At 49.4% G+C, this 27,734-nt stretch overlaps 2 protein-coding genes across 6 annotated transcripts; one reads left to right on the forward strand and one right to left on the reverse strand.

Annotated features, from left to right (window-relative positions):
* Positions 1 to 2,260: 2,260 nt before the first annotated feature.
* TMEM167B (transmembrane protein 167B) lies at positions 2,261 to 8,643 on the reverse strand. The gene is made up of 3 exons (XM_078616508.1): positions 8,419 to 8,643; positions 7,061 to 7,192; positions 2,261 to 4,963 (listed from the first exon to the last, which is right to left on the reverse strand). The coding sequence occupies exons 1-3, from the start codon at positions 8,426 to 8,428 to the stop codon at positions 4,881 to 4,883; spliced, it is 225 nt and encodes a 74-aa protein (XP_078472634.1). The 5' UTR covers positions 8,429 to 8,643; the 3' UTR covers positions 2,261 to 4,880.
* A 5,585-nt stretch (positions 8,644 to 14,228) lies between these two features.
* Positions 14,229 to 27,594, forward strand: SERPINH1 (serpin family H member 1). Of its 5 annotated transcripts, none has more exons than XM_078616460.1 (5): positions 14,229 to 18,094; positions 21,397 to 22,181; positions 23,045 to 23,143; positions 23,349 to 23,581; positions 24,123 to 27,594. In XM_078616460.1, the coding sequence occupies exons 2-5, from the start codon at positions 21,482 to 21,484 to the stop codon at positions 24,423 to 24,425; spliced, it is 1,335 nt and encodes a 444-aa protein (XP_078472586.1). In that variant the 5' UTR covers positions 14,229 to 18,094; positions 21,397 to 21,481; the 3' UTR covers positions 24,426 to 27,594. The 5 variants fall into 5 exon arrangements, with proteins under 5 accessions (XP_078472586.1, XP_078472587.1, XP_078472585.1 ...); XM_078616461.1 differs by having other exon boundaries at positions 14,229 to 14,500; positions 17,976 to 22,181; XM_078616459.1 differs by having other exon boundaries at positions 14,229 to 14,500.
* Positions 27,595 to 27,734: the final 140 nt, after the last annotated feature.

The raw sequence follows: 27,734 nt of genomic DNA on the forward strand, positions 1-27,734 counted from the left end.
CTCACCGAGCATCAAGCCTCGTTTTTCAGGACCCTGCATGTGGATGTTTGGCCAATTTTGTTCACGAGTGCTTGACACGTGGGTGGAAACCAGAGAACCCAGAGAAAATCCCCAAAGGTCCACACTCTATGAATTCACAAATCATGCTTGGAGTCATACAGGTAGGAACAACAGGTTCCAAACTGCCCACCAGGGATCATTTGTCTGTCTGTCGTGCACGAATGCGCTGTCCAACCAAGTGTCATACCTATCCTTAGGTTGTTTTCGGTAAAGTCACGTAGGTAAAAAATTTAAATTAATAAAAAGAAAAATCAAATAAAAATAAAAATCACGTTTCGGAGGCAACACAAGCTTCCGTCTTCAGGTGTAACCGTCACAGCACAACTGCTGCATCAAGTAAGTACTCAAGTAAGTAAGTACTCAAGTAAGTACTTGATGCAGCAGTCGTGCTGACGGTTCCACCTGAAGACGGAAGCTTGTGTTGCCTCCGAAACGTCGTGATTTTTATTTTATTTTTTATTTTATTTTACTTTTATTAAATTTAATTTTTTACCTACGTGACTTTACCGAAAAAACCTAAGAATATGAATCCTTGCAGTCACGAAAGCTTCAAATCTAGAAGTTCCTACCTGCCCACTCCGAAGGAACGTGTTATTGAGAGACAGAAAGAGGAGCACGTGGATTAGAAAACATACGCAAGGTAAAAACATAATTTTCGATTTAAAGCTTTCGTGACTGCATGGATTCATCTTCTTGGTTCTTTCGGTAAAGTCGCGTAAAATGGAAATAATAAAATAATAAAAATAAAACATCATTAAATTATTCTCACGACGTTTCGGCCACAACGCAAACAGCCGTCCTCAGGTGGAGAACAGGTCTGTCGAGAAGACAGTCAGACGTTTCGGCCACAACGCAAACAGCCGTCCTCAGGTGGAGAACAGGTCTGTCGAGAAGACAGTCAGACCTGTTCTCCACCTGAGGACGGCTGCTTGCGTTGTGGCCGAAACGTCGTGAGAATTATTTAATGTTTAATTTGTATTATTTTTTTATTTCCATTCTACGTGACTTTACCGAAAGAACCAAGAAATCAAGACATAATGTTGACTGTTTAAAAAGGTAAGGGGGCTTTGGTAGGACAGGTTGATGGGAGGGATGACGGCTGGTGGTCGAGACTAACAACGGATTGGCAGCCAAGAGAGAAAACACGGCCAGAGGGGCACGTACACAAGTGGAGATGGAGTGACGAAAAGTCAGTTCGTGTACAGGTGCTCGCCTTCATCCAGCAGTTGATTGACCATGCGTAATGATTTCTGTTACACACAGCACGCGCAGATGTCATGCTCCGACTGGCTGTACATTGACGCACCCCGACATGATGTCTGTTGCAGGATGCACAGCCAATAAAATAATCCCAGTGAATGCTTCACAGCTATTTCCATTACCTGCATGCCTGCAACCACAAGCTGCAGTCTTATCAGGCAGCACAGACGTCAGCAATGAACTCGGGATGTATTGCACTGCTCTTGAAAGGCTTGTTTAGCATTCACGGTGTACGCCTTGGCGCTAACTTAACTCCATCAAATGAAATAACACTGACGTCTGTCAGCACTTGGCCCGTTTTTAAGCGAATGTTTTTCCAGCAGACAAAACACCGCGGGCGGACCGATTGTAAATTTCTGCCCGGATCACATGGAGCTTAATCTTTATTGCATTTCATTTTATGGTGAGTAGAAGTAGCCCATTACCGTTTTGACCATTTTGTCACGGTATTTTTTTTTGTCAGTAAATTTCACGGGCGGGATGCAGAGAAACCACACGCACACCCCACTCGCTTACGGAATAAGGTAATAAAGAAACAAAGCAACCACAGCGCTTCCGTTTTGCGAGGTTTCTGAGTGGATTGATCCACGACCCGGTGCCGATTCACGATTATAATTAAATGAAATTGATTTTTTAAAAATTTGTAATAGCCCAATCTCACCGCCACGTTTCGGTACTTTGTTTTCAGCCACCGGTTCAACAACGAGGCTCATTGTCGCCGCGTGGGCCCTGATCGGGCCCCACGGTGGCCTCGGGGGCCCTCGGTCCACGCTGCTGCCGATGAAGCGGCTGCCCTACTCTGGCTCAGGAAAGACGAGCGTTCTAATTGTTGCATTGGTTGGTGCATCGCAGGAGCTGGCTATTAACGATGAGAGGTTACAACCGAGCTTTGTCATAAAACCGTGGACCGTTTAAACCGATGCGAACACAGGACACAGTATTCATCCCCACAGAATATTTATTACATTATAAATGCAAACTTACATCATATTGAAACGTTCACTGCACCGTGAACTATCCCCACCACCACCAGCAGCAGCAAAATAATGAGGGTAGTCAAAAAAATATTAGAAAATGGGGTTTTCATAAATTATGTTTTTTTTCATCCTTAAAATACACATGCACTTCCTCTGTGAATTATGTACATTGAGAAGCCTTCGTGAAGCCACTGCTGGATGAGGGCATTGACAACCTGCGATGGTCATGGGCGTCATTCCAACGATACTTCACCAGGCTGGTCAGTGCGGGCCTGTGAAGGGAGGAAGCTTAGGCGCAGGAGCATGGCGCAGTACAATGGGAGTTTTCTGCAATGCTCTGTTGCCCGATACACAGCCCGGCAGCAGTCTGCAACACCCGTCTATGCCTGGTGGTCATCTTCAACGATGACATCTATACAAACTGTTGCTTACATGCCATACGAAAGAATACACCTTGTAGTTACCCATCAAAGCACAGTCCGTGTTCACTCCTGCGAGGCTGCGATGAAACTGGGCGCATTGCGGGTGACGTGATCATAGACCTTTAACATTTGTACCGAAACAATGTATAGTGAATTAAACAAAAACGTTTGACCATCCTCCACATGTAGTAGTATATTTAATTTAATCAGATTAAATAAAACCATTGAGACATGTTAAACTACATTGTCTATTTTTGAAACGGCGTAATATGCATTGAAGTGCTTAAAAAAAAAAGCTATGAGAAATAATAACATTTTTAACGGAGCCCACAAAACAACTTTCATGGCCTAACCCTCCAGCTTAAACCCAACAAATGTGGCAAGTCTGTCTGAAGCATTGGTAGTCCACGAGCCGGCACCACGTTTCATTTGTCGGTACCACCTGAAGTGGGCATCATTTTAATACACCTATTGTCTTTATGTGGCCACCAACATTAAACTACGCGACATAGGAAGCAAAACAATAATTTACAAGCTGTAAATAGGCCAATTTGGTTTTCATGGATATAATTTATTTTATCTTATACCTACGTGACTTTACCAAAATATACAGCTATCGTGCTGTGACGGTTCCACCTGAAGACGGAAGCTTGTGTTGCCTCCGAAACGTCGTGATTTTTATTTTATTTTTATTTTACTTTTATTTATTTTTATTTTTTACCTACGTGACTTTACCGAAAAAACCTAAGAATATGAATCCTTGCAGTCACGAAAGCTTCAAATCTAGAATTTACCAAAAGAACCAAAGAGTATGTGATAACCATCTGGAATGAGTGCGTTATCAAATAATAACTAAATACATCGGTAAGACTAAAAGTATATTTACATCTTAGGTGGTACCAATTTCTGCTCTGGCCCATGGACTAACAAGAAATAATGTATTATACAGCACGTTCTCGCTATAACGTGGGCACAGATATTCTATGTCCCACATACAATGGAAGGTCGTGGGGGGGGGGGGGGTTGGGGCACCGCTATGAACGTGAAAAGTTGAATCGAGCAAAGTGATGCCGACTTGTCAACTGCATCTCCAAGCGGAGCAGAAACATCACACGCTCGACAGCCCGAGTTTAGTCATGTCCAAAAACTCCCGGAGCATTGGATTGTGCGCTCCGGAATTAGCTTGCGGTTTCAGTGGCGTTTCATTTACCTATCATTCACATTGCGTGTCATATTTCTGTGATATAGAAAGCAATACAAATAATTTACAAGCTGGAAATAGGCTAATTTGGTTTTCATGGATATAATCAGGTTAAGAACACAGACATACCAGGGTAATTCACCCCAGAATTATCTCAGTGTTTCTATGACACTGTGCACAAAGTTGTATAATCGTGTTATTTTTGTTATTTTACATGTTCAGTACCGTGCTTCCAAGGCAGTCATCTCACCATGAAACTGCGACACTGGCAACGTTAAATTGGATCATTAAAATCGGATTTTTTGTTTTTCCCAGTCAAGTTGTATCTTGCAAAGCTATCCGATGCCAAAACAATGTATGTGTGTCATGTGAAATCAGCTGAACAATCACCATCCACGCAAAAAAGTAACACACATGGCTCTTTATCATTTTAAAAGGTCACATGTCTTGATTTTTTTCAAATTAGCACAGAGAAGTGTAATATGCAGATAAAAATCAGCACAAATGTACTTAGGTTTCACCTATCAAGAGTTGTTTACATTCCTTTACAGGCAGAGCTGAATGTGCAATTAACGGGCTATAATATTAAGAGCGAATGTAATGTCAAAACTAAAAGTGATCAGGTAATTATAACAAATCATGCTCCAAAACAGGTGCCCCAAATTTAAAATAAAGTCTAAAGTTATATCTTTGTACAATTGTTGTTCTCTAAACACTCTGCCAGACCATCCCTAAGGCATATACATTTACTACAAAAAAATCACTCGCACAGCGTCAGACTTTGAAGCCTCCAACGGCGTTTGAACGTGGACAAGTCCCCAGCAACAACACGTTGAGAGCCGGCCAAAAGCAGGTTGGCTGTGGATTGACATTCGTTGAACACCCACGCTGCCTCTTCGCAGTGTCCAATATCGGTCATCACGCAGCACTCCGGGGGAAGGGGGGGGGGGTCGCGTGCCTTCACTTGATGAACATGACGTAGAATCCCATCATGATGCAGGAAACGGCGACAGGGATGTGCAATCGCGATCCAATCACTGCCGCTGTTGGGGTGAGGGGGGGTGAAAAGGACAGAGGACAGGGTATGGGGGGGGGTATAGGTGGATCGCATAAAAGCAAAATGAGTGGCGGTAGTAATGAAGGGAAGCAAGAGTGGGTGTAGAACATGGGGAGAGGGCAACGCTTGTGGATTAGGGGCAACAGCATGACAATGCCACCTATTTATAGTGCCTTGGTGGCTTTCGACATCTTTGAAATAAAACATTCTTGTCACTCACCCCCAAAGTTATCCCGACCTTGCTACGGAGGTTATGTCATGAGACTAAGTGTTCACTTTGATCACTCGCAGAGTGGATTTTAGAGCCCACAAAAGGCAAATATAGCAGAGATAGTTCTGAGATCAATTGAAGTGACCTGGTTCACACAGTAGAGGGCAGCACTTTTCCACATGCTGTGCTGTTTGTTGCATGACAGTCAAAGCAATATTTTTACTGGTAGGAACCTCCTGGTTACACCAGCCCACAGGGGATTGTGTCCGTCCGTCGTGCATCCAAAAATGGGAGGGCTGGGGCTGGGTGGAGAGGGTGGGGAGGGGCTGGGTGGGGAGGGGCTGGGTGGGTGGGGAGGGGAGGGGCTGGGTGGGGAGGTGCTGGGTGGGGAGGGGTGGGGCTGGGTGGGGAGGGGCTGGTCACCCCGTGGTGCCCTTATAAAACTCAACGTTTAACCTACTCACGCCGGCTTGTGCCCGCCCTCACAGTCGGCCATATTTGCGGAATACACCACGCCGCCGTTGACCCTGGCCATTGACCGAGCAACCCAACGTTCCTACCAGCTCCCTCCGCAGGAATGTGTTAATTATCAAGAGTTGACATTTTTTGCCAAATTAAGCGCAGAACCAAATTTACTCGGATCGGTTTTGAGTGCAGTCATCGGTGACAGCTAAGAATCTGGAATTTATCACAGGCAGCTGCCTGGAATCTGAGGATCTCAGTGGTGCCAGCATAGTGCTTCTAACCTTTGAGCCACTCGGCCACCTCTTTTAGGCTGTTCATCTTAACAAGTGGCAAGTGCAATTCACACAAGTGATTCGGTAGTGCTAATCACAATCCGAGTCCACTAATTGTGGAACACTAACATGTGACTCAACCACAGGTCATGGGTCACTCGCTTTATTGCCCTTAATATATTCAGGTTTCCCTCGCTTTATACAGATCCTATGTGTGCGTATGCACGGCTATCCTATTTCTTACCAAAATTCGCTACATGTGGTTTTAGTGCACTTATATGCGACTCTGCGGTCGGACGTGGGGCATTGTTTGTGTGTACTGTATACGCTCCTCAGCAGGCAGCCGCCTCGTGTGGTTTCGCTTTGTGTGTCCTTTTCCTGGAACGTATCTACCGCATAAAGCGAGGGAAACCTACATTGTACAAGTTTTCTTCACATTGCTACGTAACAATTTAACAATTCAAATACATTTTGAAGTGTGCAATTGGTGCATCAAACTGTGCAAAAAAAACCAATCAAGAGTGGTGCAAATTATACACAACTAATCTGACACGCGTAGTAATTTTAAGATATATTATTGGTTCTTTCGGTAAAGTCACGTAGAAGGGAAATAATAAAATAAAAAATATATAAAACAATTAAAATTCTCACTTTTTATTGTTTTATATTTTTATTATATTATTATTTCCCTTCTACGTGACTTTACCGAAAGAACCAAGAATATGAATCCCTGCAGTCACGAAAGTTTTAAATAAAAATTTAACTTTAAGATGTTTCTTGTTCATATTTTTGTTTGTTGCGGTTGCACCCGATTCAAGAGCCGCATGGCTCACAGGGCTAGAGCTAATAAATGAAACTGAAACTGATGTTAGCTGTGGCAATGAATCAAACTCAACTTGTCGGGTTTATAGCGCAGTGCGCCAATCTCCTCCGCCACCGATTCCAACTCAACTTACCCAAGGTTGTCCTATTGTATGTGTAAGGAAGGGAGTATAAATGTGGGAACATAGTACAATAAACAAATAAATGTTACTACACTGTCCTCGACTAGCCACAAAGTAGCCCCCCAGGGAGTCCGTTACGTTGTATGCGAGATTCCGCGGGGACCTTACTACCAGTCATACTGCGCGAGTACCTTTATAGAAAACTCCCCACACCCCCTTCTTCTCGGACAGGAACCACTGCTTGAGACGCGGGACCTTCTTGAAGTAGGCGCACGTGCAGATGAGCAGGAGTCCAAACACAAGGAGGCCGTCGAGCGAATAGACTGTCATGAGCAGATCCGACAACAAATGTTACCGTCAACTACTGAATAACAACTGGTGGGTCGCCTAAGTATACATTGATTTACATGACTACCATTGACATTTAACGATAGCAATATTTCTGTCTGGGGAGATGGGAGCGATTAAATCAGCTCGTGTCCAGGTACCAAATGGATTGCTAACATTCCAGGACCGCGAGAGATGGTGACCACTTGGCAAGGCCTTCATCCAGCAGTCCATTCACCATGGCTTATGTTCAGATATCACTTGATATTGCTGTTAGCTGTGGCAAGGAATTTAACTCAGGTGGCTGGATACAGACCGCAGTGAATTAACCACTTTGCCAACGCTCCACCCCGAGAAACACAGCCACAGAGAGAGGTGGAGGAGATAGACGCGGGACACAGATACAGAAAAACAAATTCAAATGTTTATTGTGTAACCAGGTGAGGACTCGTACGACCAGTAATAGCCTCGTTTGCGAGAGTGACCTGGGGCATTCGTCTGCCAGTAGGAGACGATTGTTGTCAAGTCTAACCCCCGATCCGAGTATGTTTCAGCTTAATTGACGAATGTGTCAAACGTGAACCCTGACGGTGACACACAATGTCCTACTCTTGCTGCGAATGACGTCAAGGGGTTGTTATACCCACAGCGATAATCGGGGCGGCCGCTGCAATGGAACCGTGAACCTCTGCAGTGGCGAAAGGCTATTATCACCGTCAGAAGCAAAGAGATAAACGCAGACACTGCCCAAAAATAAAGAGCGCTACACAAACACGCACGCAAACAATTTGACACGCAACAAAAGACAGTCCGAAGACAAGAGATACAGAAATAGATCGATATAGATCGATATAGAAGACATGACACGGCCCACAGAGAGACACAGACACTACGCTACACGTTCCTCAATAACCACCTCCCCCTTCCTCTTATGTTCTGCCAGTCAAGCCCAAACTCTGTGTTCGTACACGACCCTTGGACGTGCCACCAGTCCTAACTATGATTGTCAATAGATAGCTTTTAAACTTTACCAACAATCACTTAGCAACGATAATCCTAACGAGGGCCTACACCCACCGCGCCGCCTACGCCATCACCGCCGCTCGCCGAAAGGGCTCCCCGGGCAAAGGCGCCTGTTCTCCGCGGCGAAATCTAGGCGACGCTGGGGTCGATATGGGAACCTCGCAAACGCAGGCGGTACGAAGCGAATTTAAGGACTTACCGTTAGTCATTGTTGCTTAATTAGCTCGGCACAGTTGCCGAGCAACTTCTGATAACGATGTAGTTGGTCTAATTGGCGTGGAGACGTGGACACGGGGACACGGACTGCAGCCGCGAAGCGAGGCCTAGCGAAGACGTGGCTGGAGATCCGGTATTGAATAACTTTATTGTGGAGGCGACGCATGAACAACTTTATTGACTACCTCAACATGAATAACTTTATTGACTACCTCAACGTGAACAACTTTATTGATTACCTCAACGTGAAACAGGACCCTGCGGGGTGGGCTGGTAGGAATAATACTAATACCGGTACAGGGATATCGACCGCACGCACACGCGCACACACACACGCACATACAACAACAACAACCGCCATTCGCCACTAAGTGGCGGTGACGTCACCACGACGCTTGTGCCAGGCCATGTGCACCCTGAGGCCACGTGAAGTGTCGAACGCCCGCTGGCAGGAGGTCACGGGGCAGACCCAGGTGCCACGGGTCGACTGACCGAGATAACCGAGATGACTGGCTGATCCACCACCTGTGCCCCCTACTGTGCCAACTTGCTGTGCTTTAGCCACCCGGCGCTCCGCTCGTTGTTGTGAGTGTCGCTCCTCCGCCCTCCGTTGTTGTTGGAGGGCGACTGCTTCCAACTGCCCAGTAGCGTCCTTCACGAGCCTCCTCCACTGAGGCCGATCTTGACACCGCTGGTACCAGTCATCGGCAAGTCCACTCAGCTCCACGTCCTCCTGTACCACATCACTCCATCTCTTCTCTAGCCCGTGCCGCGCCCGTTTAGCCCCCTCGATCCGGCCGAACAAAAGCTGTTTAGGCATGCGGTGGCTGGGCATGCGGGCTACATGACCCAGCCAACGCAGCCTTGCCTGCCGGAGGAGCTCACTGATGGGACTTTGCCCAGATCTTTCAAGGACTTGTGAGCTCCTCACACAATCCAGCCTGGTTAAACCCAGGATGGATCGTAGGCAGGCCAGCCTAAATGTTTCCAACCGGCGAAGATGCTCCACTAGGGGGGTCCACGTTTCGCAAGCGTAGAGAAGGGAGGGAATGACCGTGGCCGAGAAGACCTGAAGCTTCGTGCGGAGCGACAGACCAGGTAGCTTCCACACAGCGTTACGCAACCGATGAAAAGATATTGCCGCTCGACTGATTCGGAGTGAGACCTCTGCTGATAAACTGGAGCCAGTCATAAGCACACTGCCCAGGTATGGGAAACTCTCCACTCTCTCCACAACTGCCCCATCACCGATTGGGAGTTGTGGGGGTGGAGTGCCCGATGGTACAAAATACCCAGGCAGGTGCTTAGTTTTGGTGGGGCTGATGGTAAGGCCCCACCTCTTAGTGGCACGCTCCAGTCTCAGCAGCAGCGTATACGCGCACACACGCACATACACGTACACACGCGCACACACACACGCACACACACCGCACGCACACACACACACACACGTACACACACATGCACGCACGCACACGTAATGAAGTTGTGTTGCTACGCTTCCAGTTCGCCGTGAATAACGATCCGAAGCCCAATAGCGCCCATTCATCACGCCGCTCGAGTGGGCCGGACACGCACGCACGCACGCACACACAGAAACGCACACACACGCGCATACACACGCACACACACGCACGCACGCAAACACACACACACGCGCATACACACGCACACACGCACACATACACACACGCACGCGCACACACGCGCACACACACACACGCACCTCTCACCTGCAAGGCAGCGGTCGCCGCTTCTCCTCCCACATCTCTCGTCGCGGCAGCTGTAACGATGGTGCAAGTTTGTTTTTATCATCAATTCCTCCTCCACCCCTCCCCGCCACTGTTCACCCACCAGAATAAATGAGTTCGCCCATAGTCAGTCGATCAAAAAGTTTCGCCGTGAGGCGCCGGATGCGACGGCCATCTTGTTTAATTCACAGATCGCAGGGGGAGCGGGCGGCCATCTTGTCGGACAGGGTCATGCCAAGTGTTTGCAGTAGGGGGCGATGTTGATAGACGGACGGACGGACGGACACATTAATCTATTGGTGGTCTGGTCCACTTCGTTCCTACCAGTAAAACAATTACATTCTCACAAAGTTTCGAATGCAACACAAGCAATCATCATCAGGTGTGGTTTTCATAAACGGTTAGACCGGGAGCAAGAGCAGAGCCTCACCATTCTAGCGAATTGCTCGATGATGCTGGATGCAATTACCAGCGAAACGTCGTACTACTCAAAAATTGTAAATGTTGTGGTTTCACGCTTCAACACACTGGTGGGTTAAAGCAGTGAACTATTTGTCTTTTGTCAACGTCACACTTTTTTGCTGATTGGCCGTGTCGGGTGGTGGAGGGTTACGACACATTTATAAATAACGCGATCTAACCCAAAAACGTTTATTATGAACAAATGCTGCTGCTCGGTTACAAGACGTTATACACGTGGGAGGAAACGGCAGCAGCCGGAGTGAAACACTCATCATGCGTGCGAGGGCGTATCGCTCTCATCCATGCCCAAGGGAGAGGTGGATCCCAGTCCACCCCTTGCTGTAACTGCTTTCTGATGGTATGTGACGACTTCACGACACTCAAGGGGAAGGGATGTTACTGGTAGGAACCTCCTGGTTACACCAGCCCACAGGGGATTGTTGTGTCCGTCCGTCGTGCAGGAAGGGGCTGGGTGGGGAGGGAGGGGCTGGGTGGGGAGGAAGGGAGGGGAGGGTGGAGAGGGGCTGGGTGGGGAGGGGAGGGTGGGGGCTGGGTGGGGAGGGGAGGGTGGGGGCTGGGTGGGGAGGGGCTGGGTGGGGCTGGGTGGAGGGTGGGAGGGGTGCGGCTGGGTGGGGCTGGGTGGGGGGTGGGGCTGGGTGGGGAGGGGCTGGTCACCCCGTGGTGCCCTTATAAAACTCAACGTTTAACCTACTCACGCCGGCTTGTGCCCGCCCTCACAGTCGGGCATATTTACGGAATACACCACGCCGCCGTTGACCCTGGCCATTAACCGAGCAACCCAACGTTCCGACCAGCTCCCTCCGCAGGAATGTGTATCGCAACATTGTCGTCGTTCTCGCGGTGATCCACCAAGCCTTAAAAACTAATAAAAGTTCAACTGCTTTCTGTCTTTCGACATTAATATATATATTTTTAGTCGGCACACAGGAGCCGTGTAGCGTTAAGGGAGGCTGGGCATTGCGTTCCTTGACTACGGAGATAAGATGAGCGTCTCTCGTCGAACGGGTTGGGCAGGCGTGAGATTGCTCGCAGCTGAACGAGCCTCTTTTGTATCTTGATTTAAAGCAGGAATTCATACTATTGGGTCTTTCGGTGAAATCACGTAAATAAAAAATTATAGTGATTTAAAGCTTTCGTGACTGCAGGGATTCATCTTCTTGGTTCTTTCGGTAAAGTCACGTAGAAGGGAAATAATAAAATAATAAAAATTAAACATAATAAAATCATTCTGTGGCCGAAACGTCGTGAGTATTATTTAATTATGTTTTATTTTCATTATTTTTTTTATTTCCCTTCTACGTGACTTTTACCGAAAGAACCAAGAAGAAAAAATAATAGATTGCGACGTTTCGATCGCAACACAATCAATCGTCTTCTCTCGCCTGAAGACGATTGCTTGACTCTCTTTGTCAAACGCCAAAGGCGCAAAAGCCCTCCCCAATTGCTCTCCCACGAGACTGCCGACGGAAGAGGGACTTCCACTGGTCAATTCCCTCTAAACACGGTATGTCGTCCGACTAATTCCGGGCTGGCTTGACGAGGTGGGAGAGGGATGTCGACTAACCGTGGTGGAACCCATTCACACGGCTGGGTTGGACATATCTTGATGCAGTAATTTTAGCTGTGACGGTCCCACCTGATGACGGAGACTTGTGTTGCCTCCGAAACGTCGTGATTTATTATTTTATTTTTATTTCCATTATTACTTTTATTAACTTTTAATTTTATTTTTTACCTACGTGACTTTACCGAAAAAACCTAACAGTATGAATCATTGCAGTCACGAAAGCTTCAAATCTAGAATACATATTTAAGAAACTGCCCCCATCACTTTGTCTCAGCTGCCGCGCCTGGAGATCGAATAGGCGACTCGAATAGTCGACCTCTGCGTTGCATATCGATTGCATCACGGCAAACGCGCCCGAGTCTGTGTGTGTGAGTGCTGCACAAGATTCATGAATGCTCTTGGCGCCTTGCATGTGGATGCAATCTCAGAGGAACTTGCATCACTTTGGGGCCGTCCATAAATGACGTCACGCACCTGGGGGGGGGGGGTCAGACATTTGTGACGATGTGTGACGATGGGGGGGGGTGAGAAATGTAACGTCACATCAAAAGGCACAACTTTAAATAAATATAGACAACACGTTGTTGTTGCTGTTACGTGCACAATAACTATAGGTGACGCCTTAGGGAGGACATCATCCAGCAGTAGACTATCATGGCCGATGACGATTATTGAAAATTATCACGGCTGGACATTCACTGCTCTCGATCTATGGCATGTGACGTCCATGCGTACGAAAATCATCGACAGCGGGGAGACAAAGGCGGCAGTGGGAGGCTTCCCTTACCACACGGCTACCTCCAGCGCATGTCTATGTAGCTGGTCGCGTATAACGCTCTCAATTCTCCACTCACAGTTTGCAATGTTTTAGATTAAAATAAAAACGAAAGACATCCGTCCATGACACAGTGGCCTTGAAAGGAAAACTGTAATATACAATAGGCGACGTTTCAGATAATGGCCCTTCTTCGTAGCCAGAGATACTCATAGTACGATACTTCACTTGACACCATAGGGCCTGCTGATGAGAATGAAATAAAATATTATCTAATTTTTTTTTTGTTATGAATAGTTACCTAACAATAGTCAACATTGGGTAAACAAAAACCAGACAAACCCTTCCATCGTCAAAAACGATTACTAACGAAACGAATTTGTATTAAAAGTTAAATTATAATTTGACTTTGTGGTTTATGGAAGTTGGATGTCGCCTGAACGGGGAGCGGCAGTGGTGAAGCGATAGTGCCAGAATTCAATTCCGGTGGCGAATATCCGAACCCCCTGTTACTGGACGACCCCCCGCTTCGGTCGACTCAGCCTGAAATGGGTAACTTGGCTCGGTATTTAAAAATTCCGTCACAGTTCCTATGATTGCTTTTTCATTGCTTTCATGGCTTTATTTTGGTGATTTTGAAAAGTGTATTGGTTTAGCCATGTTTGTTTGTTGTAGTATTGAGTTAGACTGATGGCCTTAATCTAAGTTGTCTTATGGTTGTTGTTGTTGTTGTTTGACTTGCATCCCACTGGGATTTTTGCACACAGCGTTGGTGTACGGTGTTTTTTTCTGCAATATTTTGCTGTCTTTTCTTGGATTTTCTATTTGCACTTAGTCACACATTCACTTTAAGATATTTTTTGTTCATGTTTTAGTTTTTTGTTTGTTGCGGTTGCACCCGAATCAAAAGAGCCGAATGGCTCACAGGGCTACACCAAATACATGAACTTGAACTTGGTTTAAAAAAAAATACATCGGCAATGGGGAGAGACAAAGGCGGCCGGGCGTGGTAGTGTCACCGTGCCCGGCCTTCATTTGCCTCTCGCTCACAGCCCTTGCTCCGAGAGACAGTGGGAAGCTCCAGGGTGGTGTGGCGGGCGGGCGGGCGGGGGGTCTTTGTCTGGGATCGCATTCCTCCGCTCGCAGTCGCGGCACCACGCGATTTGTCCACGGGCGGATGCTCGGGCGGAGTTTAGTCCGAGCCAGACATATGGACGAAGCAATCGGCCCACTCTTCTGGAAAGTTCTTTTAGGGTTGGGTGCGGGAGGGCCGTTCCCGCTATAAAAGGACGGCGCGCCGATCCCAACAAAAGCGCAAAGCGGTTGTTTTCTTGAGTTGTCTCGTTAAGTCTTCCTCGGCCGTCTTTGTATCTCCTTCCAGCCCTCTCCCGGCTCTCTGTGTGTGAGTCTCGCGTCTCCTCCCGCACACAAACAAAATCGCCCCTGTGCTCCTCCCTCCTCCATTGCTTAGGCGTCTTCGTTCTGCGTGGTAAGTCGACGGCGACCCGTTTACAGACAGACACCCCCGGCTCGCTCAACGAGACTTTTAAACTCTCTCTCGATTCGAGAGCCTTGACGGACAGACGGCTGCCGTGTCTAGCGACCACACAAACAATAGGGGAGAGGGCTTTATGCGGCGCGTTAAGTACGTGGCGATTGTTGGGCGATCGTAAATTTGCTCCGCAAGCATTTTTATTATACCGCTGCCTACGAGAATTGTACGGCCGCGAGACTTAGCCCACAGCTTTACCTGCGTAGACAAATGCCGTTCGATCGAACGGGCCACTTGGCAAAGGAGAGCCACATAGTCCGATATACTTAACGATGTACACATAAATGCACGCGCGAACACGACGGAATGTACACGATGCTGTGTTCTCCGCAGTTATTTTAGTGGGGGGGGGTCTAATGAGCGGATCATGCTTTGCGTGTGTCCTTGGTACTTAACTTAGGGTGTGTGTGTGTATCTCGAGTCGCTTGAAGCCGTCCCGCAGTAACTCTGTCGAGAGGAGTGCGCGACGTGGCTGGGAGTTGCGTTCGCTGTTACTCGCACTCGTGCGCAGAGCCCGACTTGTCCATCCAATGCTGTCCGGGTATTTGACCATACTTCACCACGCCGGTCGTTGTGGGTTTGTGGAGGCGTGGGGGAGGGGGATATCGATTGATATTTCTGCGTTGCCTATGTCCGAGCAACTTCCCAGCCTCGAAACTGCTTAGCTTCCGAGATCTGACGAGATCGGGCGCGTTGAGGGTGATTTCACCTCCGCTTTTGTCTTTAATGTTTGATTATAACTGATTTTTTTGGTTTGTTGGTGTTTGAGTAACGTTTCGGGCAATGTCCCTTGTGCAAGAACACACGTTTTCGGCCCATTTAGTTTTGAGATGGGGAGGGGGAGCGGTGGTGCAGAGGTTGGCGCACTGCGCTTTATAACCAACCAAACTCCAGTTCGGTTCCCGGCCACGGCTAATATCCGTGGCGAGTGATGATCCGAACTGGTCCCGGGAATCGAATCTCATTCTCCAACCCGCACCGACCGGCGTGGTGAAGTATGGTCAAATGACCCCCCTCAACGACCGAGTGGGCAATGGGGGAAGACCTTAAATTCAGCAGTGGACAAAACGAGTCGTAGATTTGTCGATAGTTTGTTTAGACTCCGGCTAAGTGCACCAACACAACCTCCACCAAATCAAAAGTCCCGTAATTTATGTTTATTATAATGTAACATCAAGTCTCTGCTGCACCGTTGTGCGTCTGCAATGAATGAGTCGTTCGCTGCTCCTTCGAGTCGTTCACCGCCACCCACACAACGCGTTGACCCGGTGGCTTCAATTGGCCCCGGTTCTGGTCATTATCGGCTGCTACTGCCACAGTTCGGCGTTTCTCTCAGCCCCTCTCTTCACTCCGTGTGTGGACCAACCCCCAATGGTATCGCACGGGCTGCTGCTGGGTTATCTCCGGGTCCTCTGGCTTTTTCTACCCACGCGAAGTCAAAACTCTCGTTAGTCAAAGATACAGACTCAACACGTTCGTCAATGACAAACGCTGCGTTGTGCCGCGGATAAAGGTCATTAGCCGAGAACGTTGCATATTGTATCCTGCAGAACGTTTCAAGGCCCACGCCGTGTTAGTGACGAATGCGTTGTATCGTTCTTTTTGATTCGGGCACCTCAGCCAGCACAGCAGCAGCGGCATCTCCAAACATTAGTTGTGAAATTGGCCAAACATCCCAATTGTTTGGCAGGACCCTTTTGAACTAAATCCTGAGACTCTCCTGGATAAATTACAATAAACTCGCTTGATTAGATCCCATGCCAGTCAAAACAAAAACTAAAAATCGATTTGCCACGCGAAGATTTAGAAGTGCTACGGACGGACGTGTAGGACAATTGGTGACCTTTGCCGAGCTAGCTGGAGTGGTCTGTGATCTGCCCGACTGGCATCGGCGGCAGGTAAATATTTGCTTGAAATAAACAAAAGAAAATACCAGACTAAGGGAGGGATACTTCGGCGGCGACAGGATGAAAAGATCGCGAGCAGAAAATAATAGAGACTCGCAGACATTTCACGGGAATAAAATAATTACGAGCCAAATTTGCGACACGAATACTTGTGGCATTGTCAGACGTTATTGGCTCGGGCATGCCCCTAGAATGACGGGTTCGTGTCTGTGCAAGTAACGGGGCTACTGTACTGTCAAGCAGCTTTGTTCTGCACTCTTGCGGAGCATGGAATGCTAAAAACTAATTGAGATAAGATGATATGATATCTCTATCTCGTTAGTATCTCCCATTTATCTCACTACATCTCTCTCATCTGTATCTCTCCTCTCATCGCACTGCGTCTCTTCCTATTGTCAACATCTCTCATCTCACTGCTTCTCTTCCTATTGTCATCATCTCTCATCTCACTGCGTCTCTTTTTTATTGTCAACATCTCTCATCTCACGGCGTCTCTCTCTACCCTTATCTCACTATTGTCATCATCATCTCTCATCTCACTGCGTCTCTTTTTAATTGTCAACATCTCTCATCTCAGGGCGTCTCTCTCTACCCTTATCTCACTGCATCTCCATCTTCTGCCCATGTCTCTTCTGTCATCTCACTCAGAGTTTGCATGAACCGAGAGAGAGGTGGCGATGGGGACTGGGGGGGGGGTACATTAATTGCTGCTTAGGGGCCTCGATGGGCCCCCCTCCTCCGCGAATGCGAGACGAGAGCCCAGGCCCCATGGCCGTGCGGCTGTGTCGACGTGGCACGCGCCACCACGCGCCATGCCGACCCCTATTGAGACAATAGGGCAATGCACCTGTCCTGTTGAAACAAACGTCCATAAAAGGGTTTTTTTTGTTATGGGTTTGATCGCGTAAATATAATGTGTCGTTATACCCGCCACCACCCAACATGGTAATTTAGTAGAGGTTTGTCGCGTAAACATAACGTGCCAATATTTAAGAACGAAACGGGAGGAATTCTCCACAAATCTGGCTGTCGCCTGATGGTGCTAGTTGTAATTACTGGCGAAACGTCGTGGCTCTGATTGTAAATGTTGTGGATTTACTCTCCAACACACCGGTGTGCTGCACTAGTGACGAATTGGCACGTTCTGTTGACGTGACAACCCTCACTAATTGGCTGTGTCGGGTGGTGGCGGATTTAACGACACACTTATATTTACGCGATCTAACCCAAAACAACTTTATTATGGATATTGGTCGCGAAAGCCTACTAAGTGTTAAGGTGAAACCTACGTGTACGCATTACCGTATTCTCTGGATCATAAGACACACTTGCCCTCTGTTATTTAATGTCAAAGTTGTGGGGAGAGGGTACGTCTAACATCGGGTAGGTTGTGTGTGTGTGGAGATCAGATTTGTGTAATTCTGTTTGACTGCCCAACGCGGCTAACGCATCTAACTTTCCGGAGCTTCTTAAACAAAGAATCTGTTTGTGTGCACGAGCCACAGCCCGTCATGTCACATCCATCGACGGCCGAGAACATGTCCCACGTGGTGGGGGTTGTTTGGCCGTACTTCACCACCCTGGTCAGCTTGGACATTGAAGCGTAGAAGATTACAACAACAGTGTACGTTCACTACTGTGCACGGTACTGAGCTGTATATCGTCTGATATCCGAAGCCATGCGGTATTTGTATACTGTTCTTTATGTAATAATAATAATGCCTGAGAGGCACCTGACCATTTTGACATTTGAAACTAAGCAAAGCCCAGTACTTGGATGGATGACCACGTATCAGAGGTTCGATACAAAATATAATTTATATTTAGATATAAAGCCCATGACCAAAATCAACCCGGATGTGGCCGACCTTTGCAGATCTCGGAAGCTAAGCAGGTGTCGAGCCTGGCTAGCACTCGGCATGGGCAGCCACCACCGTGAGCTTGCCAGGAGCTGTAGGAGCAGGGGCTTGTGGGAGTTGTGGACAGCAGGTGGCAGCGCTGAGTGTCACCCTTCTCCGACGCGTGGTGGCGTTTCCTTCCCACATGAAGACAGACCCTCATTGCCAGAATTTGGCCAAAACATCCCAATGTGGCAGGGCCCTCGTGAAAAGATAGTCCTGAGACTCGGTGAGGCTTTCCTGGATAAATTGGAATTCGTATTCACAATACCCAACTGCGCTGGTTTTGAAAAAAATATTTAAAGCCCTGAGTGGACCTTGACAACATTTGCTCAACTGGCCCCTGTGATTTGATCACGGTAATTGCTCGCAGACATCAAGCGAGTCCGACTTTTCCTGCAATGTAGCTCAGTGGAGCATTGCTTATTCCTGATTATACGGTACTCAAAATTTTTTGCGTGGAACAGCATTTTGAGCCAGTGTAGTGTCCTTAAAATGTTGTGTTTTCGATTCGCCTCTTCCAATAAATGACCTTGAAAGTGCCACACTTCCAACAGCATGAATTATTTACGCACAGAAAACGCGTGGTTTACAAATATGCGGCAATGCATACTGTACAGTACCTAAATGTTTTTTTAGCGGGTCCGTTTGGTATGAGTGTGCAAAAGTTGTGAGCGGGGTGCATGAAATCCACTGCTGAACGAGGGCCTCGCGGGTTCATGAAGGTGGGGAGTGTAAACATGGGAGCATATAAATCCCATACAACATTGGACAACGCTGCTGTACTGCTGCTCTGCCCGTAACGTAGCTCCCACAAGTCCTGGTTGTGAACGGTGGTCGCCCATCCAAGTACTGTCCAGGCTCAACCATGCTTGGCTTCCACAATTACAGGATTTCGGGTGATTCGGTCATGGGTTAAAAAAGTGTATCTTTTATGACTTCCATTTGTTAATACACTGCTGGATGAAGGCCTCCCCATGTCGTGTCGGTCATGGGGGTTTGTTTGACCATACTTCACCACCCTGGGAGAGGGGGTGGTGGTGAATAGAGGGCCCAGAATCGGTTCTGATATCACCCACCACTTGCATGAACCATGGCCAGGAATCAATGATCCAGCAGGGAATTGACAAGCGGGGGGAGGGGGGTGCATTCAATAATAAATAAATAAATACGCGCTGCCACGTATTCAGTTCTGGAGGGGGCCACATTTCTGGCATCAGCCCTGCGGCACAGTGTCCGTGTCACGGTCTGCTGCTGCTGCTTCTGCTGTCCAAACCCGGAGGAGACACGTGGCTCTGACGAGAGTCCAGTGCTGTGGAGGGGCGGCTCCCAGAGAGATATTTATTTTATTTAGATTGGAACCATCACCAGAAGTGGTTTTCCGCAGACTTTTTTTTCGGAGCTTAAATTCCAACGGCCACTTTGAACTCGGCAGGAACCGACACCACCGCCATGCTGTTTGCAATTCGCGGTCACATGGCAGAAATTACCGATGGTGAACTGGCGCACATGGTCGCCATTCGTCGACGGCAGCCGTAACCAATCCACTGCTGGATGAAGGCCTTCCCCGTGAGTTGCTGCCATCTCTCGCGGTCCTGCAACGCATTAAGAAATGAGAAATGGCTCGGCCTTATTCAAATCAAAATTGCCCGATATTTGTCATACAAGTTGAGTAACTTCCCTTTTTGAAAAAAAAAAGGGAAATGGCTCCTATAGTCAAACAGTGTTTAATTGTTACAAAAATGTGATTTGCAAATGCAATGCATTAATTCTCCGAATCAGAAGACGCTCCGGAAAGTAAGATGCACCTGCAAACTTGTGGGGCCGTGTCAATAAAGTTGTACAGATCCGGTCTCGCACACACACTCACCCATGTATCATCGGATTATAAGGCTCACCCCCAACTTTTGATTTAAAACACCAAGGGAGAATAGTGCGCCTTATTAACCCAAGAATGCGCTAATAGTTAAACCAATTACCTGTTCATTTGAATACAGTTGGCTTTAATACAGCGGCTCGTTGGGCATTCCAGGGCACTTTGAATGCATACTATACTCAAGCCATTGCCATTTCAATCTATGTCCAAAGCCAACTGAAACCTGGATGTTTTATTTGATATTAAAAATTCATTTTTGCCTGCTGCTCTGCTCCTTTGAGTTCCACGCCTGAATTTAGACGAAGTATGCCAATTACCAAATTGATTGGTGGGTCACATTAAGTGTGTTCCTAGGTGTGATTCCATAGCATGGGACATGGCTTCAATCCTACAGAGGTCAGGGTCCAGCGTGACCAGGACCACTGCCACCCGACAGAGCTAGACGAGGTCATGACCTATTGTGGCCTCATCATAAATGTGCTACATGTCTTGCTGTTTCCGGGGCAATCCAGGTGATTTCCCAAAGTCTGTGCCAGTGCCCCCCTGCAACAAAGCATTTGTGTAAATCTGGATTTTTGTCTGGTTTAAAATGTTCTGGCCCCACGCTCAACTCTTGATCTGGGCAAAGGGCGGAGCCACCTGAGTAGTGGGCGAGGTCTATGATCATTGGTGGGAGGGGGGTCGTGAAGGGGGCAACCCCCTGTGTGGGTGGAGCTGGTGTCTCAGTGGGCGTGGCTATTGGAAAGCTGGGTGGGTGGGGCTCTCAGCTCACCATGTGTCCTGGTTTGGCCTCCCAATGCTTGACGTTATTCCCAATTTTTTTGTTTGTTTTCAATACGCACCTCGTGCATCACTCACAAGCTGCCAGCGATGGGGCAACGCAAGTCTGCGAGCGTTGCGCTGTCGACGGGTTTGCGCTCCCCCCCCCCACTGCGTTGGTTTTACCAAAAGATTGAGTGGCCTGGCACTCGGCCAACTTTGGGGAATAAGAGAGCCCGTTATGAATATATATTTATATTTTTTTGGCCGACGCTTTCCCGCGAGCCAATTGCACAACGTCAGACTATAAACGGCAGAGCTTCGCTCACCCGGCCAGAAACTCTCTCCCACGTTAACAACGCCCCTCTGCTCTACTCTAAAACACGACCGCAGGTCCGTGCCGGCGCCTAAGCCCCAACAGCCACCGCCACAAACCCACCCGCAGGCAAAACGAACCACCCGCCGAAGCAAGAAAGCGATGGCCACCACGCTACGCATGCTGCTGCTGCTGCTGGCGGCAGCGCTGGCTTCTGGGGCTCTGGCCGCAACTGCCGCTGATGGTAAAAAGAATGCGGCGGAGCCCAAGGCGGACACGGCGGCCGTCACCAACGCCACGGCGCCGCCCAAGAACCTGAGCGAGCACGCCAAGAAAGTGGGCGAGGGCAACTCGGCCTTCGCCATCGACCTCTACCAAAGCGTGGCGAAGGCCGTGCCGGCCACGGAGAACGTGGTCCTCTCACCCGTGCTGGTCGCATCGGCGCTGGGGGCGGCTCAGCTCGGAGCCTCCTCGGCCACGGCGTCGCGGCTGCTGAAGGCCATCAACCCGTCGGGCCTGCCCGGCGAGGGCTTCCACTCGGGCCTGGCCGAGGTCCTGGGGGACTTGGCCTCGCAGGAGGAGGAGGCCGCCGCCGCCGCGGCCACCTGGAGGAACCACACGTGGAAGGCGGCGTCGCGCGTCTACGCGCCGAGCGGCGTGACCTTCAGCCAGGGCTTTGTGAGCTCCAGCAAGGCCCGCTACGGCCTGCAGCACGACAAGGTGAACCTCAAGGACAAGCGCGGCGCCCTGAAGGCCCTCAACGAGTGGGCCGCGCAGAACACCGGCGGCAAGGTCAAGGAAGTGGCCAAGGAGCTGAACGGCGCGGACGGCGCGGTCTTCGTCAATGCGCTCTTCTTCAAGGGTGAGCGATGCCACCCGGGGTGGCGGCCGGCCACTAGAGGGCACGATGGTCGCGCCGATTGTTGCCGTTGTCTTCACGAGCAGCATCATAGGCAGTACCGCTGGTAGCATTATCAGCAGTACTAGCATTCGGTAAAGTCACGTATGGAAAAAATAAGAATAAAATAAAATAATAATAAATGAAAATAACTAAATAGTGATTTTATTTAGTTATTTTCATTTATTATTTTATTTTATTCTTCTTCTTTACCTACGTGACTTTACCGAAAAAACCTAAGAGTATGAATCCTTGCAGTCACGAAAGCTTCAAATCTAGAAGTAGTAGTATTAACATCAGCAGCATCAGAATTGTGTCATCATCGCTGTCACCAACGTCACCATCACCGGCCGCACCAGTAGCAAGGGCAACTTACCTTGGGCGGAGTTTGAGGAGGGGGGGCACAGGTGGGGCAATGCACCCCAAACTGGACACCTTTCTAAATTTATTTTCAGTAGTTTACAATTAAGAGTAAAAAATACATTAATTACCTTCACACGTGATTCCTAAACTGAGAAACAAAGCAAACCCCCCGGCCCACTCCCAAATATAGAAGTCAAACTCCGCCACTGATGCATCTTACGCATCATCGTTATCACTTGTGCAACGGCGCCTCCTCCACATACAGAGACATCACCTGCTAACGGCATAGCGTTGCAGGCGGGTGGGGGGGAAGGGGGTTGGAGGGGGGAGGGGGTCGGAGGGGGGAGGGGGTCGGAGGGGGTCGGAGGGGGGAGGGGGTCGGATGGGGGAGGGGGTCGGAGGGGGGAGGGGGTCGGAGGGGGGGGTGGAATCACCTGCACGGGCCGCGTTGTGTGCGTGCGCAGGCCGCTGGAATGAGAAGTTCCACCACCAGATGGTGGACACCCGCGGCTTCCTCACCAGCCGCTCCCACACCATCTCCATCCAGATGATGCACCGCACAGGTGAGCGCTCGCGCCGCGCAAGCGAACGCGCGCACACGGGCGAGCGCGCTCAGGTGAGCTTCACGCAATGTGCGGGCGAGCACACACAGGTGGGTTCATAGGTGAGCACTCGCCACGCAGGTGAGCACGTAAAGAGCCCTGCTCCGAGCGACGAACACGTCGGAGAAGGAGTCTGAAGCGTGCGTGCCTCCCCGGCTCCTGGCAGGCTTCTACAACTTCTACCACGACGAGAAGGCGCAGGTGCAGCTGCTGGAGATGCAGCTCAAGGGCAGCCTGGAGAGCCTGCTGATCGCGCTGCCACTGCACACGGAGTCCCTGGAGCGCCTGGAGAAGCTGCTCACCAAGCAGCAGCTCGAGGAGTGGACCTCCAAGCTGCAGAAGAAGACCATCGCCGTCTCTATGCCCAAGGGCTTGCTGCAAGGCTCCGCTGACATCAAGGTACCCCGCCGATGGCGCTGCTGCTGCTGCTGGTGGTGGTGGCACCGTTTTAAGTCGTCTCCGCCCCTAACCCCTCCCTTTTGATTCATAACCCCCCGCCCACCCAGTAGCGAGATGAGAGAAGAGATAAAGATTCGTAATAGATTTTTGTGATCGGCCACGAAATGATCCGAGACCAAATCCGCGTGGTTAAGAACCTGACGGCAGCCGAGCGAATAACATCGTCGTGGCGAGCGAGCGTTTAGCGGCGCGCCGGTTTACCGTGGTTCCAGCTCGCCGGCGAGTTGAGATGCGGTGAGATGGGAGATGTAGACGAGAGGCAGGTGTTTATGTATGTTGAACTCTTTCGCACGGCACGTAGCCAACCATGTTAATCGCAGGTGTGGAGTTAGATGAGCGAAGCGGTCGCCAAACTCACTCGATGTCTGTTACGCCGCGGCAGCACGGATGGGCGAGGAACCCTCCCGCGAAAGTCCCGAGGTTCGACGAAGCCCGCCGCGGACAAAACAAAATAACGACGCCTTGCTCCGTTCGCGCGCAGAACTCCCTGGCCGACCTGGGCCTGGCGGAGGTCGGCGACAAGGCGAAGGCCGACTTCTCGGGGATGACCGGCGGCCGGGAGCTGCACCTGGGCTCGCTGCTCCACACGGCGGCGCTGGAGTTCGACACGGAGGGGGAGGAGTACGACATGTCCGTGCACGGGCACCCCGACATGCGCAACCCGCACCTCTTCTACATCGACCACCCCTTCTTCTTCCTGGTGCGCGACGCACGATCCGGCGCCACGCTGCTCATCGGCCGATGCATGCGGCCGGTGGGCTCCGGGCGGCATGACGAGCTCTAGGCGCGGCTGGGACGATTCCCCCTTGTCCCTGCCCGCCCGCTCCTCCGTCGGCCTGCCTGTGCCTTACGGCTTCCCGCTCGTTCGTCGGCCCACCCGCTCCTGCGCCCTCCTCCATCTCGAGCTTCCGTCAGGCCCTTGAGCCTGACAGGGCCCGCTACTTCACTTAATACGCTCCACGTGCCGGATGTGACACGTACAATTGCATTTCAACGCAGTCTGCGGCTTAATTTCATACGGCCCACAGCTTAAGTATGCATGGCACGCAAATTAATTTAAATACGGCCTGAGGCCTGTGGCTTTTTTAGGCCACTTAAAAAGAGCCGGGGAAATGATATTTATTCGTTACTGCAAGCATCTGAGCTGCACTAATAGGATACTAGAGGGCAGTATACATATGCATATTTTCCCTGGCAACAACACTGTGCTTCTTATTTTATCGTGCCCAGCCACTTTTGTCATTGCATGCGGCTTCTTTATACTCGGTCGAACTCGCGCACGTTATCTTCCACGTTCCTATCGAACGACGCCAAGGATCTGCGTTTAACGTGCGGCCCCCGCCCGAGGTATAATTTAAGGTCGTTGCCCGCGCCGGTGAGCGCCAGCACAAAGGCGCCGTAGTTTGCGCGTAGGAGGAATGACGAGGTTGGGGTGGCAGAGTGCGCCGCGACCCTGCCACCGGCAACTTCCGTGGCTCCGTCCGTGGCTCCGCTTAATTGGGCCGGCTGTTACGAGCGCTTCTTCTTGCAGTAGGCCGCCATGCTTGCCTCCGGAAGAATGCTTTAATTCCCACGACTGTATTTCTCAATATTTGAGATCGTAACGCCTGAGGAAGCAAACGCTTTACCGTGCTATCCGAGGACAAGCCGATGTGTGAATGCCTGCAGCACACACCATTTTTTTTTCTTCCTATAACGGTTCTCAAGCATTGCTTCGATAATTTGGACAATTGTTTTAAAGAGTCCACGTCTAAGCGAACAGTTGTGCAATCCTGTTGCACGCAACCGATCTGCAACCGGTTGCCCATAGTGGACGGACTCCACTTTCAAGCATTGATCCGCTCGGCGGTTTCATCACCACGTGACGCATTTGCACGCCTGTGGTTGGTTGTTACTATGTTACAAGCCTGTTATGTGGGGGGAGGGTAGTCAGAAATGGGGGCGGGGTTATGCTAATATTGTGGGCGTGGTTAGAGCATCTGGTCACGCCCAAACGCATCCTTATTGCCCAACTAGTCGCTCAGATCTGGACAAAGTAACATTTCACCTTTTTTAAAGAACATTTTTACCCCCTCCCCCCAACCCCACCACACGACACGGTATATAACGGCGAGCCATGCTCACGTGTTAAAAACTCCCTCCGCCACCTACGAATATGCAAGCTTTTGCAATCAAAACTTTTATTACGTTAAGCACAGCCTTTTGAAGATCGTTGGCCGAATATAAACAGTCAAACGGCAAGCCTTGCTCCGTCACGGCACAGCTGCATGCGAATGGGCGAGTGTGGTGGACGCTGGGGAGTGGAACGATTTTTATTGAACGGTCTCGCGCGTGTGTGTGCACTGTGCTGACCTTTATAGGTGCTGCTCGCTAACAGCACTTGCCCCAAAAGTCTGTTATAGCTACTCGGGGAATCTTTGTCTTTGTGTTTATATTGGCTGCAGGGGTATCGTATACTTGTTACTGCATAAGGCAATCAACAAACGTCATGGCTTACATACGCAGCTCCACGTGGGCGTCGTGAACTTAGGAATCAATTAATCGATGGATCGTCATTCCGCCCCAAGTGGTCACGTAGAGTTTAGTGTAGTTTAGGTGTTTTTTTATTAACCGACTAAAACGTCGTAAGGTTCACAGGTTGGGAGTGCAACTAACCTCACTTATCCACGAGCTTTGCAATCTTAACCGAAACAAATACAATCATTCCGTGCTTGACACGGTCACATTTAGTCGTTTCAACTCGGGGGGGGGGGGGGGGCCTTAGTGGGTGCTGTGCATTTGGGTGGCGGCGAGCGCTCCCATCTCTGTGCAGAGCCACGTCTTGCGCGTCGCGCCCCGGTCTCAAACGATCGTGTGTGTGTGCACGCAATCCTTTCTCCTAAGACGAACTCCCGCCCCCATGACAATGTTATATCTTGGTGCTATTCACGTGACGCGCTAGGGAGATGTGTTTCCCCATTTTGGGATGAATTCGGGAACATCTCAAAGGTCGGGCAGGGATGTATGAAATTTCGGATGAACCAAATAACCAAAAAGTGAGTCTAGCACGTAGGCTTTCGCGACCAAGATCATCCATAAGTGTTTTTTTGGGTTAGATCGTGTAAATGTGTGTCGTTAAAACCCACGACCACCCGTCACAGCCAAATAGTACGGGTTGTCACGTAAACAGACCGTGCCAATTCGTCACTAGTACAGCACACCGGTGTGTCGGAGAGCCAAGCCACACCATTTACAAACCGAGTACGACGTTTCGCCAGTAATTACAACTAGTTTCTTCAGGCCTGACGAATTGGCTTGTTCTGTTTACGTGACATACCCTTACTAGTTGGCTGTGTCAGGTGGTGGTGGGTTTTAAGGACACATTTTTATATTTGCGCGATCAAACAAAAAAACGTCGATAGAAAAAAAGTTTCCGGCTAAACTGAAATTGTTACGTCACCGGGAATGATGTCGCATACCATATCACTCCTGCGTGATCAGGCGTCGCTGTTGTGAGCACAAAGACGCATTACCACGCTGCGGAAGTTCACAAAGAAATCCAAAAACAAGATCCAAAAAAACATTAAAATCTTCCGAAATTCCAAGTCCCGGAATTCATCCCCGCTAATGCGGTTTCGACGTTTTACTTCTCGGCAGTGAATTTAAAATAAAAGGGGCTAATTAATAGTTGCGCCTCATAGCCACTCGCACTGCCTTCTCGACGGTTCTGTCGCAAGCTGCCTCTCCAGGGGATGCTAAAGTAGGGAATGTGTGCGCGTGTTCCAGTGGGTTCATGCAGTAAATTTCCCGGCGTGCATTTCTTAACCTCAAGCACATCGCGCCCCCCTCCCCCCCACGCAATCTTCTCACCCATGAACGTTGCTATATTTTTAGCTACTTTATTTCTCCACTGTTTTTCAATTTTATATATATATTCACCTTCCTACCAATAAAAAAAACATTGACCAAATAAATTATCCGGAGAGCTTCTTCACATCATCATCAGCCATGGTCCGTCCGCTTCTGGGTGAAGGCCTGCCTCAAACTACCATCAAAAACCACAAAACCCCCCAATGCATCGATCCATGCAAATCGATTTTAACTGGTCCTTCGC

The sequence above is a fragment of the Lampetra planeri genome, chromosome 51 (assembly GCF_965212315.1).
Source record: "Lampetra planeri chromosome 51, kcLamPlan1.2.h2, whole genome shotgun sequence".
Taxonomy (NCBI): Eukaryota; Metazoa; Chordata; class Hyperoartia; order Petromyzontiformes; family Petromyzontidae; genus Lampetra; species Lampetra planeri.